This window comes from Lissotriton vulgaris, chromosome 11 (genome assembly GCF_964263255.1).
Source record: "Lissotriton vulgaris chromosome 11, aLisVul1.2, whole genome shotgun sequence".
In the NCBI taxonomy this organism is placed as follows: Eukaryota; Metazoa; Chordata; class Amphibia; order Caudata; family Salamandridae; genus Lissotriton; species Lissotriton vulgaris.
Genome location: NC_141699.1, coordinates 1108593080 through 1108610458, shown reverse-complemented (window position 1 = coordinate 1108610458; position 17379 = coordinate 1108593080). Strand labels below are relative to the sequence as shown.

Sequence of the window (17379 nt, the reverse complement as noted above, 5' to 3'; positions counted from 1 at the left end):
ATATCAAATAACATTACTTATTGCACCACTTCCAGAAAGTGTAAAATTAGGAAGATTCTAGGCATCCTGGTTCTGAGTAATGTATTTTTCATCTTTCATCTCTGTCCCAGATACATCATTTGTTCAAAATTACATTTATTTGAATTACTAGCTTGGACATCCCATAATTTATCATAAATACATTTGGATTGCTGAACCTTTGTGTTTGCAGCCTTGACTCTTCAACCAAAATCCAAATGCACGATGGCATCATGCAGTTTTGATTGCAAAGAATGTGTTAATGAAAAGAAACTGCTGGCAAGCTAGTCCAGGCTCATCAAATTCTGACATAGACATGACTTTGGGAAGTGGATTCAAGACTAAAGGCATGTGTCTTGTGATGAGGCCAATATGTTACTTCCTTGCTGGGAGATGGTAACCATTTCTCTATGCATACTTAGAGGTAAGCTCCCAACCCTCTTTGTACAAATATTTTGGACATTTTCTCCACATATGTTGCCTAATCCTGGAAAAGAGTATAAGAAAGGACAGACATTGCTAACCTGGTGGTAGGTGAAAGGTATATGCAGTCTTTACCCTGAAGGATGTCACCACGCAGGTAAGTATCACACAGGTAAGTACCATGCACCCCCTCCCATGAATCCTAACCTGATCTACATAAACAATACTACTTTTGGATGGTGTTTGCCTTTCACAGCCAACAACCTAATCTTGGTTGAGATTCTGAGTGGCATATACAAGAGAATCATACTTGCAATTAGTGGTGGGCTGTTCTGTTTCAGGAAAGAAAAATTGGTGAAGCATACAACTCACCCATTTTTACAATGAGACCCCATATTCCATACCGATTTTTTTAAGTGCATTAAAAACTATGATTTTCCTGCGAGTAGGTTTGGAATCACCGCCAACTTAGTCACTTCTCCATGCACACAGAGCCCTCACAGTGGGAATGTCACTATGAAAGAGTTGGGTATTGGTTGCCACCAGAAATAACGATACAGCGAACAAGCACTCATTGACTGCTAATGCACAGGATAAGCTCTTGTCCAATCTCCAGCTCTCTGGATTTCCTGGCACAGAATATCCTGCCATGGGGTCATAATGACTAAGAAAGCCATTGCAAAGATGGGGCAGTTGACCTTTAGCTATGCTACGGATGAAGCTGATCACACTCTGGAGTCATAGGTTAGACTAGTCAAACTAAACATTCTTGTATGTGCCTGACTGTGTGAACAGAGCTAAACCTTTGCCAAACTCTAGTACTGAATGTTCATTATCCCAGTCCCTCCATAGAAATCTGTAGCAAATCCGATTATTACAGGCTACAGCTCCCCTATGAAAATATACTAAAGCTGATGTGATTGTAAACAGGTGCATTCAAGATGGCCTCAAACTGCTGCATTTACCTTGTCGAAGCAGACAATGTTGACTTGTCCCCATAGGTTGATCCGCTGAGGGCTGAAGCAGACGATGCCCTTATTCTTCAGCCTTTTTTGGGCGTACATGACACCCACCGCTAAAGCAGCCAGGAGAGCGGGTGGCACTGCTGTGGTCATCATGATGATCGCCATGATTATCGTTCTCCCAGCGGATTCCTGGTGGAGGAAAGACACGACATTGCAAGCAAACACAAACAAAGACCTTTATAGTTAGAATGTTTGGTGTGCTTAACACTGCTAATTGCAATTTAAATTTCTACCATATCCCTTTTTATTTTATATCCTTAAGTTAAAAGTGGTATGCTTTTTAAAGAACAGACTCTTTCATGTGTGGACAAACATATGTCCTGATCAACAGTCACAGTCTTACTGTTAAGGAACAGTTTTGTTGGCTAATTTTACCCAAACCTCCAGTAACCATCCTCTAAGGGCTCCAGGGTCTCAATGAGACGCCAACTAGATTTGTTTTTCTTGTAAACCACTGGTGTGGACCTCTGATGTGGTGTGAGACCCGTTAGTAAGGTATCACTGACTGTAATTATTTTTCTTAATGGTTTTGAGCTTCAACCTGTAGTGCCCAATTAAAGAAAATCAGCAGCTACAGACAGCTGAGGTAATAGTAAGTGCCCACATGTGTGGGTTGAGTCAAGAAGACTATTGACTATCTGTGCATAGGAAGCTCTGTGGCAAATGTATCCAAAGTCTAAAATAAGATATTTCAATTGGGCACTTAAAGGAAATGCAACAGTCCTTTTGAATAAAGTGTAAAATATGTTTTTCACTTTGCACATATTATCTTTAAACTGCATAACACTGTAACTTTAGTTTGTAACATGAAAGTAGGACCAGACTTGTTAAGAATTTAAGTGGTCCAACCATTTATGGTGTGTTTCTCCAGGACCAATGCCACTTTACATCTGCACATTTTTTTTCTAAAATGATTTGAAATACTATACAAGGATGTCAACAAGAATTCCATTTGTGCCATATAAACAAGAGATATGTTCCATGTGGGATCTGGAACTACGAGGACCGTTTCCAGTAGAAATGTAGAAAAATGTGTGCAAATCATATTATTAAAATTAGATGGGCCAGAAAGGTTCAGAATAGGATTGTGTTCAATCACTTTAAAGGTGTAATTGGCTTTTATGGGATGTACAGCTAAATCTGGGTAATTAAGTTCTGCATTAAAAGCTGAACACTGGACAACTAGGTTGAACTGACATTTCTTACACCCATGAAAAAAGTAGTCTGTAGTATTCTTTCTGCATTGAAAGCAGTCCTTACATTTTGCAGGGGGGCTGGCGGTCCTAGGCACACTTTTTATCGGACTAGTACATTTTAAGTTATCACAGTGGTTTTGAGTGAAAAGCTACCTATTGATTAATTAATTACTTTGGAATTCTTTAATGCTTTGTATCAGGGTTAAAAACAATCAGGAAGGGTGTGTACAAATAATGTGCATCAGACATTCCATTGTACAAGTAGCACACTATTTACTTCATTGAAGATGACTCCCTGGCCTCACACCTATCCAATGACCATGTGTCCTTCCATGGCCGCTGGTGTTTGCAGCGCATTAATGTTGATCACTGGAGCCTTTCAGGTTTGGGAAAAAGCCACCAAGAAGTGACATTCAGCACACCAGGCAGGAGAAGAACCACCTGGAGCCAAAGGCATACCCTTCCTTCTCCTAAGCCTCAATGTTCCACTGACTTCCAAGTCCTAAGCTCTACCTCAGGCTGTTCTAGTGGTCCAATGCTCCCTGTCTCCCCTAGCCTTGACCCAATGCCTCCCACACCCCAATACCCATACCCCTTTGAAACTGGATTCACCAAGTCATTAAAAGTCTCTGAAAACGGCGAAATAAAGTAAATGTTACTTACACCTGCCTCGATGTATATCACAATTGTATAAATCACTGCCATGAGGCCGAATACAGCAAGGCACATGATAAACCGTACTGCGTCTCGGTGTAGTTTGAAGTTGACAGGCCTGGAAAATAGGATGGACCTCACCAGATCACCTTTTGTTGTGTTGAACCCTAGTGGAGATAGAAAAAAAATGATGTTATGAAAGGCAAATATATAGGAAGTGTGTATAACAATGCCATTGGGCACAGCAGTGAACAGTATGGAAACAGGCTCTGTAGATCTGCACACTATGGTTGACACCAATATATTTCCAGAGAGAGCCTAAAGAGGATGCACTTGGGATTAGTCAAGCAATAAGCAAGCAGGCTACCAATCCAAGGATAATGCAAGATAATGATGATGGGAAAAGAAAGTGGCAATAAAAAGGGGGCAATAAGCTGAAACTGGAGGCTCTTACTTAGCTTTGAAGCTTGGCCCAATATGTCACAGGATATTTAATAGATTAATCGTCTAATGTTTCAGTAATTTACATGGTTGATTGTTGGTGCTCTTGCAGTGCACCCTACTTAGTCCCATGCCCAGCGACTGAAAAATGTATTTATTATTGTCCTTGCATTTAGTCATGATTGTGCTAGTTTTCAAATCTTTCTTATATACATTCAACTCAATTACAATTGCATTCTATTGGAAGCATAACACAAAAATATATGCAGTTGTTTCACAAAAGAATCAATAAAATATGGAATTACAAATAACATTTGAATTGTCTAATATTGTCCTTTCCCCCCATGATGTCTGCCTACTTTGTGTGTGGACTACACAACGGATATCAAAATAACATTTTGTATATATCAAGATATTAATATTATGATATGACTGCATGTATCCTTTTTCACTTCCAAATGTTTGTTCTTGTGCCATATCCTGTAGATATTATGTTGGGGGGCTGTAACTAATTTAAATCAGGTGAGAGTGTCCTTTCTCATTATCCTTAGATGCATGGCAAAGTACTGGTTCTTCAATAGTATAAATTGCATCTCAAGTAAACACAGCCTGATAAAGGTTCTCTCTTCTTAAGGAAATGAGACTCTTTCTTCTAGTCAGAAACTTCAGAACTGCTGTTAATGCTCTTATACTCTTGTATCTTGTTAGTGCTAATATCCTGCTCAAGGCCTCCCAGACTTCCCGCTAGCATCCATAAAGGAAGCCTATATACTGCAGTGTGTCTCATCCATGACCTGATGAAATATGATCAGATCACCCTAATAAGGAGGCAACTCCTTTGACTCCACTCACTGGCCTGCATCCTTTACAAAGCCATTACAACCTGCAGACACGCTCACCATCTCTCTTGGTTGGTTGCAAACACAGAGAGAGGACTCCATCTGACTGTAGACTAAGAAGTGAAAAAAAGAAACACCAAGGCAGCAGGTCTTTTCTATCTCTGTATCCAGGATAGGAAATATCATCCCTGTATCCATCAACGCCCACATATTAAGGAACATAAATAAGCAGGATTGTTTGATGAAAGCAAAGTTAATTCCCCTGAATAATGTGGGAGCTCCTGGAGTTCCAGCTAGATGTCTGACAAAAAATTAAGCACAGGCTATTGTACCCATTTTCAGGTTTGGTTAGTTATTCAGATATGTATTATATATATAGCAATCTGCATTGAAGAATGAGTGGATATATACATATCTGGATGGAGGATTTAGTAGCAGTGTGATTGACTGTTTACTTGACTAAATGATAGTGTCTCACTAAATATATTGGATAGTGACTAAACTGTGTGAATATCTGTATTACTTTGTCAGTTGTTGTGTAAACTGCTGCACCAGTTGGTTACTAGCTACGTGAAAGTCTATATTAGTTATTGATTAGTTAACTGAGTATTTGTAGGGAAGAGTGAATGTGTGTGTGGTTCGTTGGGGTGTGTGACTGCCCAAAGATGTGTGAATAGTTGATTCAGTAGGTATATGACTTTAAGACTAGATGTTATAATATTTGTTTGTGTGAGTGAATATGTTTATGGGTGTGGTGATAAGCAAATATATCTCTCGATGGTACATGTTCAACAAACTAGAATAATAAAAGGCAGTGTATGTGACATTTGTTGTATATAAATAAGTATATATATAAGACTCAGTAATTGCATGAGTGACTGTATGGATAACTGTGTACTTGTAATAGTGATTTTATAACACACTAAGTATGAGTTAGTGTCTATATGAATAAATGAAGTGGTGTGTGTATAAGTGTGTAGTTGAGTAAATGTAAGCATGATCCATTATTTGCATAAGTGAGTAGGATGACTGCATAAGTGAATAGGATGTGTGCTGATTTATATTGTCAATATAGCTGTATAAGTATATTTGATAGTGTTCTATTGATCATTGACAGCATGTATGCGTGAATCTATAGGTAATTGATTAGATGTGTGTGTAGATCTTGGAACCACTGAGTGGGTTTTTAGATACTTGTATTGGTGTGTCAATGGATTCATATATAGTACTATGTATTTTACAGTGAGTGATGAAAGGTGTATGATGAGGTGTATCTGATTGTCACGTGGATGATGTCATCAGTGATGTCATCAGTGATGTCATTTGAGATGTCATCAGTGATGTCCCTGACCATGCCATGAATGATGTATTATGTGACATCATCAGCAGTGGATTGCGGGGGCGAGAGTTACAGTTTGTACAACTAACTATAACTGAGGAATTTCAAAGGTTTTGTATGAGTGAAATGTCCAGCTAACTATAACACCCCTGAAACTGATGGTTTTTTAATTGAATTTCTAAGGATTTTTAAATGATACTTCCCAACTATAACCTGCCTGAAACCTATGTTTTCTTTCAGTGAATTTCAAAGGTTTTTCAAATGTCAATATCTAACTACAATATCCCTATAACCCATAGTGTTTATTAAATAGATCTTAAAAACACGTGTATACTTTTTATGGTAAAAACAAACTTAACAGTAGTGTTTTATGACTTATAATTATACCTCCTGGTTCTATGGTATTTATTTTTGGGACTTTTCCATCTGTATTTATCCATTTTTTTTCAAAATAATTGTATCTGTATTTACCCATATATATTTCAGATTCTGTAAAGAAATGAATCTGAAATTAGTATATTTCCACATTTATTTTACTTATAACTATGCACTCATGGCTAAAAGATTGACCGTTTTCACTCATGTAAACACTCTTAGATGATAAACTATACACAACCTTCATATTAAAATGTGCAAGTTTTCTTATACGAAGATTTATATTGCGATTTAAGGCTCTTTACTAAAAGTCTTTTATTGTTTTTACCCTTTTACTTTTAGAACGACAGACCTATTGGCCTACTACTCATCATTGATAGCATTTACAATCGCTCAAAAAATAACCCAATTTCCGTATTTATCCACACTTTAAAATAAATACAGAGAGGAAAATAAATACTTTTCTGTCTGTATTTATCTATAAAAATCAGTAAAAACATAAGTCAAGGAGCCCTACTTCTAATTTAAGAATATTTTCAACTTAATAAGCAGTAATTAACATATAAGTGTGGTAAAAGTATGAAGCAGCACCTATAATACCTGAATTTCAAGAACTGCGTTCACAGTTCGATTTCAAAGTCCATCGAGTCTTAGCCCACCACTATCTCACTATAGGTAACACCTTGCCTAATCTTCCCAACGCCCCAAGCGCCGGCATACCTTTCCGGGGGTAGCTTTACGCTTTACAAATGCTGGCATTTTTTCAATTAAAAAGCATAGTGATAACAAATATTAATACATTTTTTTTATTCTATTGTAAACAATATTTTTTATGTCTTCTATTTCGATGTTTTTAATCATGAGAATGCAAAGGACTCTTATCATGTGGGACGAATGTACTATGACACACCACGCACATATAGACGCCATCAACAGAACTCTACAAGACATTCGAAATTTTAATACCATAATGGGTGGTGTTATTTTTGTGTTTGCTGGAGACTTCAGACAAACTCTTCCTGTTGTTCCAAGAGGAACACGTGTGGACATACTAAAAGCATGCTTAAAAGCATCACATCTCTGGGACTGTGTTCAAACTCCCACATTACGCACTAACATGAGGACACATTTAGGTGGTGGAGATAGTCACTTTGCTGATCTTCTACTCCAACTTGGTAATGGTGAAGTACCTACCAATAACGACAATATTAATATTCACAACTTTGGTACGCCAGTGTCTACCTTACAGGAACTCATACAACATGTATACCCGGACATAAAGCAGATTGTTAGCAAAGACTTCCGGTGGATTTGCCAAAGAGCTATAGTTGCACCCAGAAACTCAAGTGTCAACCATATCAATGAACACATACTACTACAAATACCAGGAGACACAAAAGTCTAAAAATCCATTGATACAGTATTCGAAACTGAAGACGCCGTGCATTATCCTCAAGAATTCCTAAACTCACTTAACCCATCCGGACTTCCACCTCATGTACTTAAAATGAAAGTTGGGATTCCCATCATGTTTATATGCAACCTACATCCGCCTGATCTCTGCAATGGGACACGACTCCAAGTTATGTCTTTTACCCTATGTCATTAAAGGCACTATTCTCTCTGGCCCTGCCACAGGAGACTTAGCACACATTCCACGCATACCCATGATCCCAAATGATCTACCATTTCAATTTAAACGCTTGCAGTTCCCTATTAACATTGCTTTTGCTTCTACTATTAACAAATCTCAAGGACAAACATACAAAGTTATAGGCATTGACTTACGAGAAGACTGCTTCACTCATGGGCAGTTATATGTTGCTCTTTCAAGGTCTGGAAATTAGAAAAACCAATTTATTCTACGTCCACAATCAAATGAAACCATAAATGTTGTGTACCGAGAAATATTAAAAGCTTTATAATATTTTTTCACATATTACTTTTCTCCCCGAACAACTTCGGGACGGGCTTTTATAAATAAGTATACATGTAACTCATTGATTCCATGAGTGACTGCATAGATAATTCTATACTTGTAATAGTGATTTCATAACACACTTAGGGGGTCATTAGGATGGCGGACGGAAGTGCCTCCGCATACCCTGAGTATGCGGAACAGGCCTATTTTCCGTGCGCCCGTCGCGGACACTCCGTCCGCCAAATCAGGATACGAAATACGTGGCAAATTCCGTCCGCGGCGGTAGAACACGGTCCGCCGCACCACCACACCCAACCACGCAGCGGACGTAACCTTTCCAGAGACTCCGCCGTACGGACTGACGACTAGGACCGTCCTCCAAATCAAGATGGCGGAAAACACACATAAAAGCGCGGCGGATAAACAACCTGCCTGAACACGGCGGATGCTCCACAGCGACCATACCCACCACGAGCCGCACGCCGACATGGACCCTGCACTACAGGCTTACCCGATACTCTACGCGATCCAGTACGTCCTCGTCTTGGCCCACCATCGACGACGACGCAGGTAGGCACCTAAGCATTCGCTGTCTGGAGAGGAGTACCGGCCAGGGCGGTGACGTAGGGAGGGGGGAGTGACATGTCCCAAAATGCACAAATGCCTGTGTACGGCAACGCCTCCAAGGGCCGTGACCCAGGTAGGGGAGAGTGACACGTAGCACAACCAGGGCTCAAGTCGGGGTACCACGCGGGTGGACGGCGTCCCCCCACTAATTAACAGGGAGCATGATAACTATAAACTGCTACTGAGTGGAAGCCACCCTATCACTTCCTGTCGTGATTTCTGCGTCACCCCACTTCTTGTTGCAGGACTTGGGTCCTGAGCAGAACCCACCGCCCCCAAGAAAATACCAATCCACACCAGCATCACACACGCAAGAATGACTCTGACAAAGCACGACACATGAATCGCTATTTTATTTACGCTGATTCGGAGCAAAGTCACAGTCTAGAATGGAGCATGCCCATAGTGGACACCAGAGCAGGTACATCACAGGGCATACATCAGTATCAGAACAGCGACAGGGCAGTGTGGACACCAGAGCAGGTACATCAGAGGGCACAATGCAGTATCAGAACAGCAACAGGGCAGTGTGGACACCAGAGCAGGTACATCACAGGGCATACATCAGTATCAGAACAGCGACAGGGCAGTGTGGACACCAGAGCAGGTACATCACAGGGCATACATCAGTATCAGAACAGCGACAGGGCAGTGTGGACACCAGAGCAGGTACATCAGAGGGCACAATGCAGTATCAGAACAGCAACAGGGCAGTGTGGACACCAGAGCAGGTACATCACAGGGCATACATCAGTATCAGAACAGCGACAGGGCAGTGTGGACACCAGAGCAGGTACATCAGAGGGCACAATGCAGTATCAGAACAGCAACAGGGCAGTGTGGACACCAGAGCAGGTACATCACAGGGCATACATCAGTATCAGAACAGCAACAGGGCAGTGTGGACACCAGAGCAGGTACATCACAGGGCATACATCAGTATCAGAACAGCAACAGGGCAGTGTGGACACCAGAGCAGGTACATCAGAGGGCATACATCAGTATCAGAACAGCAACAGGGCAGTGTGGACACCAGAGCAGGTACATCAGAGGCAGTACATGAGAGGGGCCAAGTGCTCCAACAGTCCATTGCACTGAAAACGTCCATCAGAGGCAGTACATGAGAGGGCACAATGCAGTATCAGAACAGCAACAGGGCAGTGTGGACACCAGAGCAGGTACATCAGAGGGCATACATCAGTATCAGAACAGCGACAGGGCAGTGTGGACACCAGAGCAGGTACATCAGAGGGCATACATCAGTATCAGAACAGCAACAGGGCAGTGTGGACACCAGAGCAGGTACATCAGAGGGCACAATGCAGTATCAGAACAGCAACAGGGCAGTGTGGACACCAGAGCAGGTACATCACAGGGCATACATCAGTATCAGAACAGCAACAGGGCAGTGTGGACACCAGAGCAGGTACATCAGAGGCAGTACATGAGAGGGGCCAAGTGCTCCAACAGTCCATTGCACTGAAAACGTCCATCAGAGGCAGTACATGAGAGGGGCCAAGTGCTCCAACAGTCCATTGCACTGAAAACGTCCATCAGAGGCAGTACATGAGAGGGGCCAAGGGCACCAACAGTCCATTGCACTGAAAATGTCCATCAGAGGCAGTACATGAGAGGGGCCAAGTGCTCCAACAGTCCATTGCACTGAAAACGTCCATCAGAGGCAGTACATGAGAGGGGCCAAGGGCACCAACAGTCCATTGCACTGAAAACGTCCATCAGAGGCAGTACATGAGAGGGGCCAAGGGCACCAACAGTCCATTGCACTGAAAACGTCCATCAGAGGCAGTACATGAGAGGGGCCAAGGGCACCAACAGTCCATTGCACTGAAAACGTCCATCAGAGGCAGTACATGAGAGGGGCCAAGGGCACCAACAGTCCATTGCACTGAAAACGTCCATCAGAGGCAGTACATGAGAGGGCACAATGCAGTATCAGAACAGCAACAGGGCAGTGTGGACACCAGAGCAGGTACATCACAGGGCATACATCAGTATCAGAACAGCAACAGGGCAGTGTGGACACCAGAGCAGGTACATCAGAGGGCATACATCAGTATCAGAACAGCAACAGGGCAGTGTGGACACCAGAGCAGGTACATCAGAGGGCACAATGCAGTATCAGAACAGCAACAGGGCAGTGTGGACACCAGAGCAGGTACATCACAGGGCATACATCAGTATCAGAACAGCAACAGGGCAGTGTGGACACCAGAGCAGGTACATCAGAGGGCATACATCAGTATCAGAACAGCAACAGGGCAGTGTGGACACCAGAGCAGGTACATCACAGGGCATACATCAGTATCAGAACAGCGACAGGGCAGTGTGGACACCAGAGCAGGTACATCAGAGGGCACAATGCAGTATCAGAACAGCAACAGGGCAGTGTGGACACCAGAGCAGGTACATCACAGGGCATACATCAGTATCAGAACAGCGACAGGGCAGTGTGGACACCAGAGCAGGTACATCACAGGGCATACATCAGTATCAGAACAGCGACAGGGCAGTGTGGACACCAGAGCAGGTACATCAGAGGGCACAATGCAGTATCAGAACAGCAACAGGGCAGTGTGGACACCAGAGCAGGTACATCACAGGGCATACATCAGTATCAGAACAGCGACAGGGCAGTGTGGACACCAGAGCAGGTACATCAGAGGGCACAATGCAGTATCAGAACAGCAACAGGGCAGTGTGGACACCAGAGCAGGTACATCACAGGGCATACATCAGTATCAGAACAGCAACAGGGCAGTCTGGACACCAGAGCAGGTACATCAGAGGGCACAATGCAGTATCAGAACAGCAACAGGGCAGTGTGGACACCAGAGCAGGTACATCACAGGGCATACATCAGTATCAGAACAGCAACAGGGCAGTGTGGACACCAGAGCAGGTACATCAGAGGCAGTACATGAGAGGGGCCAAGTGCTCCAACAGTCCATTGCACTGAAAACGTCCATCAGAGGCAGTACATGAGAGGGGCCAAGTGCTCCAACAGTCCATTGCACTGAAAACGTCCATCAGAGGCAGTACATGAGAGGGGCCAAGGGCACCAACAGTCCATTGCACTGAAAACGTCCATCAGAGGCAGTACATGAGAGGGGCCAAGTGCTCCAACAGTCCATTGCACTGAAAACGTCCATCAGAGGCAGTACATGAGAGGGGCCAAGGGCACCAACAGTCCATTGCACTGAAAACGTCCATCAGAGGCAGTACATGAGAGGGGCCAAGGGCACCAACAGTCCATTGCACTGAAAACGTCCATCAGAGGCAGTACATGAGAGGGGCCAAGGGCACCAACAGTCCATTGCACTGAAAACGTCCATCAGAGGCAGTACATGAGAGGGCACAATGCAGTATCAGAACAGCAACAGGGCAGTGTGGACACCAGAGCAGGTACATCAGAGGGCATACATCAGTATCAGAACAGCAACAGGGCAGTATGGACACCAGAGCAGGTACATCACAGGGCATACATCAGTATCAGAACAGCAACAGGGCAGTGTGGACACCAGAGCAGGTACATCAGAGGGCATACATCAGTATCAGAACAGCAACAGGGCAGTGTGGACACCAGAGCAGGTACATCAGAGGGCATACATCAGTATCAGAACAGCAACAGGGCAGTGTGGACACCAGAGCAGGTACATCAGAGGGCACAATGCAGTATCAGAACAGCAACAGGGCAGTGTGGACACCAGAGCAGGTACATCACAGGGCATACATCAGTATCAGAACAGCAACAGGGCAGTGTTGACACCAGAGCAGGTACATCAGAGGGCATACATCAGTATCAGAACAGCAACAGGGCAGTGTGGACACCAGAGCAGGTACATCACAGGGCATACATCAGTATCAGAACAGCGACAGGGCAGTGTGGACACCAGAGCAGGTACATCAGAGGGCACAATGCAGTATCAGAACAGCAAAAGGGCAGTGTGGACACCAGAGCAGGTACATCACAGGGCATACATCAGTATCAGAACAGCGACAGGGCAGTGTGGACACCAGAGCAGGTACATCACAGGGCATACATCAGTATCAGAACAGCGACAGGGCAGTGTGGACACCAGAGCAGGTACATCAGAGGGCACAATGCAGTATCAGAACAGCAACAGGGCAGTGTGGACACCAGAGCAGGTACATCACAGGGCATACATCAGTATCAGAACAGCGACAGGGCAGTGTGGACACCAGAGCAGGTACATCAGAGGGCACAATGCAGTATCAGAACAGCAACAGGGCAGTGTGGACACCAGAGCAGGTACATCACAGGGCATACATCAGTATCAGAACAGCAACAGGGCAGTGTGGACACCAGAGCAGGTACATCAGAGGCAGTACATGAGAGGGGCCAAGTGCTCCAACAGTCCATTGCACTGAAAACGTCCATCAGAGGCAGTACATGAGAGGGCACAATGCAGTATCAGAACAGCAACAGGGCAGTGTGGACACCAGAGCAGGTACATCAGAGGGCATACATCAGTATCAGAACAGCGACAGGGCAGTGTGGACACCAGAGCAGGTACATCAGAGGGCATACATCAGTATCAGAACAGCAACAGGGCAGTGTGGACACCAGAGCAGGTACATCAGAGGGCACAATGCAGTATCAGAACAGCAACAGGGCAGTGTGGACACCAGAGCAGGTACATCACAGGGCATACATCAGTATCAGAACAGCAACAGGGCAGTGTGGACACCAGAGCAGGTACATCAGAGGGCACAATGCAGTATCAGAACAGCAACAGGGCAGTGTGGACACCAGAGCAGGTACATCACAGGGCATACATCAGTATCAGAACAGCAACAGGGCAGTGTGGACACCAGAGCAGGTACATCAGAGGGCACAATGCAGTATCAGAACAGCAACAGGGCAGTGTGGACACCAGAGCAGGTACATCACAGGGCATACATCAGTATCAGAACAGCAACAGGGCAGTGTGGACACCAGAGCAGGTACATCAGAGGGCACAATGCAGTATCAGAACAGCAACAGGGCAGTGTGGACACCAGAGCAGGTACATCAGAGGGCATACATCAGTATCAGAACAGCAACAGGGCAGTGTGGACACCAGAGCAGGTACATCACAGGGCATACATCAGTATCAGAACAGCAACAGGGCAGTGTGGACACCAGAGCAGGTACATCAGAGGGCACAATGCAGTATCAGAACAGCAACAGGGCAGTGTGGACACCAGAGCAGGTACATCACAGGGCATACATCAGTATCAGAACAGCAACAGGGCAGTGTGGACACCAGAGCAGGTACATCAGAGGGCACAATGCAGTATCAGAACAGCAACAGGGCAGTGTGGACACCAGAGCAGGTACATCAGAGGGCATACATCAGTATCAGAACAGCAACAGGGCAGTGTGGACACCAGAGCAGGTACATCACAGGGCATACATCAGTATCAGAACAGCAACAGGGCAGTGTGGACACCAGAGCAGGTACATCAGAGGGCATACATCAGTATCAGAACAGCGACAGGGCAGTGTGGACACCAGAGCAGGTACATCAGAGGGCACAGTACAGCAACTTACAGCACACTATCAGGTGGATTGCGTGAAGTACCCGCATCGGACACACTGGCAGCACCAGAAACCGGAGTGTGACACACAGCCACAGATGTAGTGACTGACACGTGAGCCACAGACCCAGATACACTGCCAGCACCTGATACAGGAGTGTGACACACCGACACAGCCCGAGTTACTGACACATGGCCTATAGACCCTGATACACTGCCAGCACCTGATACAGGAGTGTGACACACCGACACAGCCCGAGTTACTGACACATGGCCTATAGACCCAGATACACTGCCAGCACCTGATACAGGAGTGTGACACACCGACACAGCCAGAGTTACTGACACATGGCCTATAGACCCAGATACACTGCCAGCACCTGATACAGGAGTGTGACACACCGACACAGCCCGAGTTACTGACACATGGCCCATAGACCCAGATACACTGCCAGCACCTGATACAGGATTTGTCTCGACGGATACCCTGCCACTAACAGACACATGCGAGTCAACTGCACCAGCGCCACTGTGACCACTGAAATGATGAGCCACAGGACTGTATGGTCCAGGAGGCAGGGTGGCTCTGGGAGCGGGGGATAGTTGCAATTGGCCGATATCGGATTGGGCATGTGTCAATGCTGTGTGTCTACGCTTCTTTTGGACATGTGCCTGCACCCTGGACAGGACAGGAACCACAAGTCGACCGGACTGAGAAGCAATTTCACCCACCATGGGAGGTGCATGTGCTGGGGGGGGAATGGTCTCTGGGGACGTGCTGGAGCCTGCTTGTCGTTTGCTGTGTGGCTGCCTTGTGGCCTCTGCAACATGTGTCATGGGGGATGCCACGACAGGGTCCACCTGCATCCGTCCCTGACGGGCCATGATGGGAGTGGATGTAAGGGGTGACTCCACTGCTGAGTCTTCTGTATTCCGTTTGCCAGAAAACAGCTGTCTCAGAGCAACTATGGGTGATGTATGCCTGTCCCTGACAGCGCCACTATTCATGGGCGAGTCCTTGGGCCTTGGATGTTCCATTTCCGTAGGAGTACTGTACTCTGTGGACTCGCCCTGTTCCCTGGATGGTGCCCTCTTGCAGGCAGCAGACTTGTCGTCTGTGGTGTGCATATCAGCTGGACACCCCTTCTGCCCGTGTGTGTCCCTGCCCCTGGGACTGTCCGTGCTCCTCTTAGGTGCGTTTGTCTTGTGACTATTCTTGTCCCTGCCCTTGGGAGTGGCTCCTTCCTTCGTAGTCTCCCTGGCCTTGGGAGTGCCTACATCCTTCCTGCTTTCCCTGGCCTTGGGAGTGCCTACATCCTTCCTGCTTTCCCTGGCCTTGGGAGTGGCACCTTCCTTCGTAGTCTCCCTGCCCTTGGGAGTGCCTACATCCTTCCTGCTTTCCCTGGCCTTGGGAGTGGCACCTTCCTTCGTAGTCCCTGCCCTTGGGAGTGCCTACATCCTTCCTGCTGTCCCTGCCCTTGGGAGTGCCTACATCCTTCCTGCTTTCCCTGCCCTTGGGAGTGGCACCTTCCTTCCTAGTGTCCCTGGTACTGGGAGTATGCGAGCCCTCAAGAGATGTATTCGTCTTCTCACTGTCCTCGTACAGGGTAGTGTCAATGGAAGCGGGAGTGAGTCTTGGCCTGGTAGTACCTTGTGTGTGGGATGGCTGTGCAGCATGTGTAGCCATTACACCCAACCCCTCTTTTGCCTCACGTGTGTGTACTCCACTATATCTGACGTTGCCCTTGTGAACAGAGTTACCTGACCTAGGGGATGGGGTCTGAGGCCTCCGTGCCTTGACGTGCTGGCTGACGCTGCTTCTAGTGCAATAACCTGTATTGGAGTCCTGGTCAGAAAATTCACTCCCCCCTGACACATCCAGAGTTGTAGATGGCGGAACAGAAGTACCACCCAGTCCGTGCGACTGTACAATGGCAGACGACACACTGTTAGACAATGACTGCAGTGTCCTGTGTACACCAGCCAGATCACCATGCATACCTTCCATGAATGCCACCACCTGCCCCAACTTCCTATCGTGGTCTTGGAATGCATTAATCATATTTGTCTGGCCCACACACAGCTGTCGCAGCAGATCAACAGCCTCTGCACAAAGAGAATTTTGGGTCACCGAGGCTGGGGCAGCGGTGCCGACACCGAACGCCACTCTGCTCCCCCTACTCCTGCGTGCACGTACAGTACATGGTGCAGTTGCCGGCAGGGTGGGCCCTGTGTGCTGTGTCCCGACCGAAGGTGTTGGTTGCCCACTCCCAGTCTGTGACAACAGTGCTGACTCACCAACACTGTCGGAAGATGATGACGATGTTGTCTCCACATGCGAGTCCTCCGGGACGGTCCTGTCCCCCTCTCCGCCGCTGGCCCCTTCGGTGTCAGTCTGCGTGTGCGCGACGTCTGATCCGGATGCATTGCCTTCTGTAATCTCCGCCGTATGTGGCTGAGTGCCCTCTGCCAATGCTGAAAAGCACAGGAAATGGGTGTAAGTAATGGGCACACACACGTACAGTACTGCTGCGGAATCCCTAAAGCCACTGATGACACTGTCCATCGATCCCCCAACCTGCACACAGCCCACCCCAAGCAGTCATCCTCACAGGAATTCTGTGGCGTTGGCCGTAATACATGTACAGCATGCACACTGGGCATGAGGAACTACATCAGCACACAAGTGTTGGCAAGGGGTGACGGAGCGCTACAGCATGTGCATGACAACTGAACAGCTTAGCAGGTGGCGGCTCAACATTCCGCATGTGCAAGTGCAAAGTTAACTGTGGCAATGTCACCAACATGCCATTGGAAATAGACTCACGATAGACGGAAGACCCTAATGTGTGTGCGCAACCATACATGCATTGCACTCACAAGCAACATACACTGACAGTAAGCTTACCGCCACGTTGCTGTTCATCCACACGCAACCGCTCGGACAGGTCAGGATGCG

General features: G+C 46.1%; 1 protein-coding gene across 2 annotated transcripts in view; it reads right to left on the bottom strand.

Annotated features, from left to right (window-relative positions):
• The window catches only part of LOC147684253 (putative cation-transporting ATPase 13A4), a 296688-nt gene that overhangs the window by 112709 nt on the left and 166600 nt on the right, over positions 1-17379 (bottom strand). For both annotated transcript variants that reach the window (XM_086944650.1, XM_086944651.1), the window contains 2 exons: positions 3326-3483; positions 1407-1595 (listed from right to left, as the gene is read on the bottom strand). In XM_086944650.1, the coding sequence (XP_086800776.1) occupies positions 1407-1595; positions 3326-3483 (347 nt within the window). The remainder of the gene's footprint in view (positions 1-1406; positions 1596-3325; positions 3484-17379) is intronic.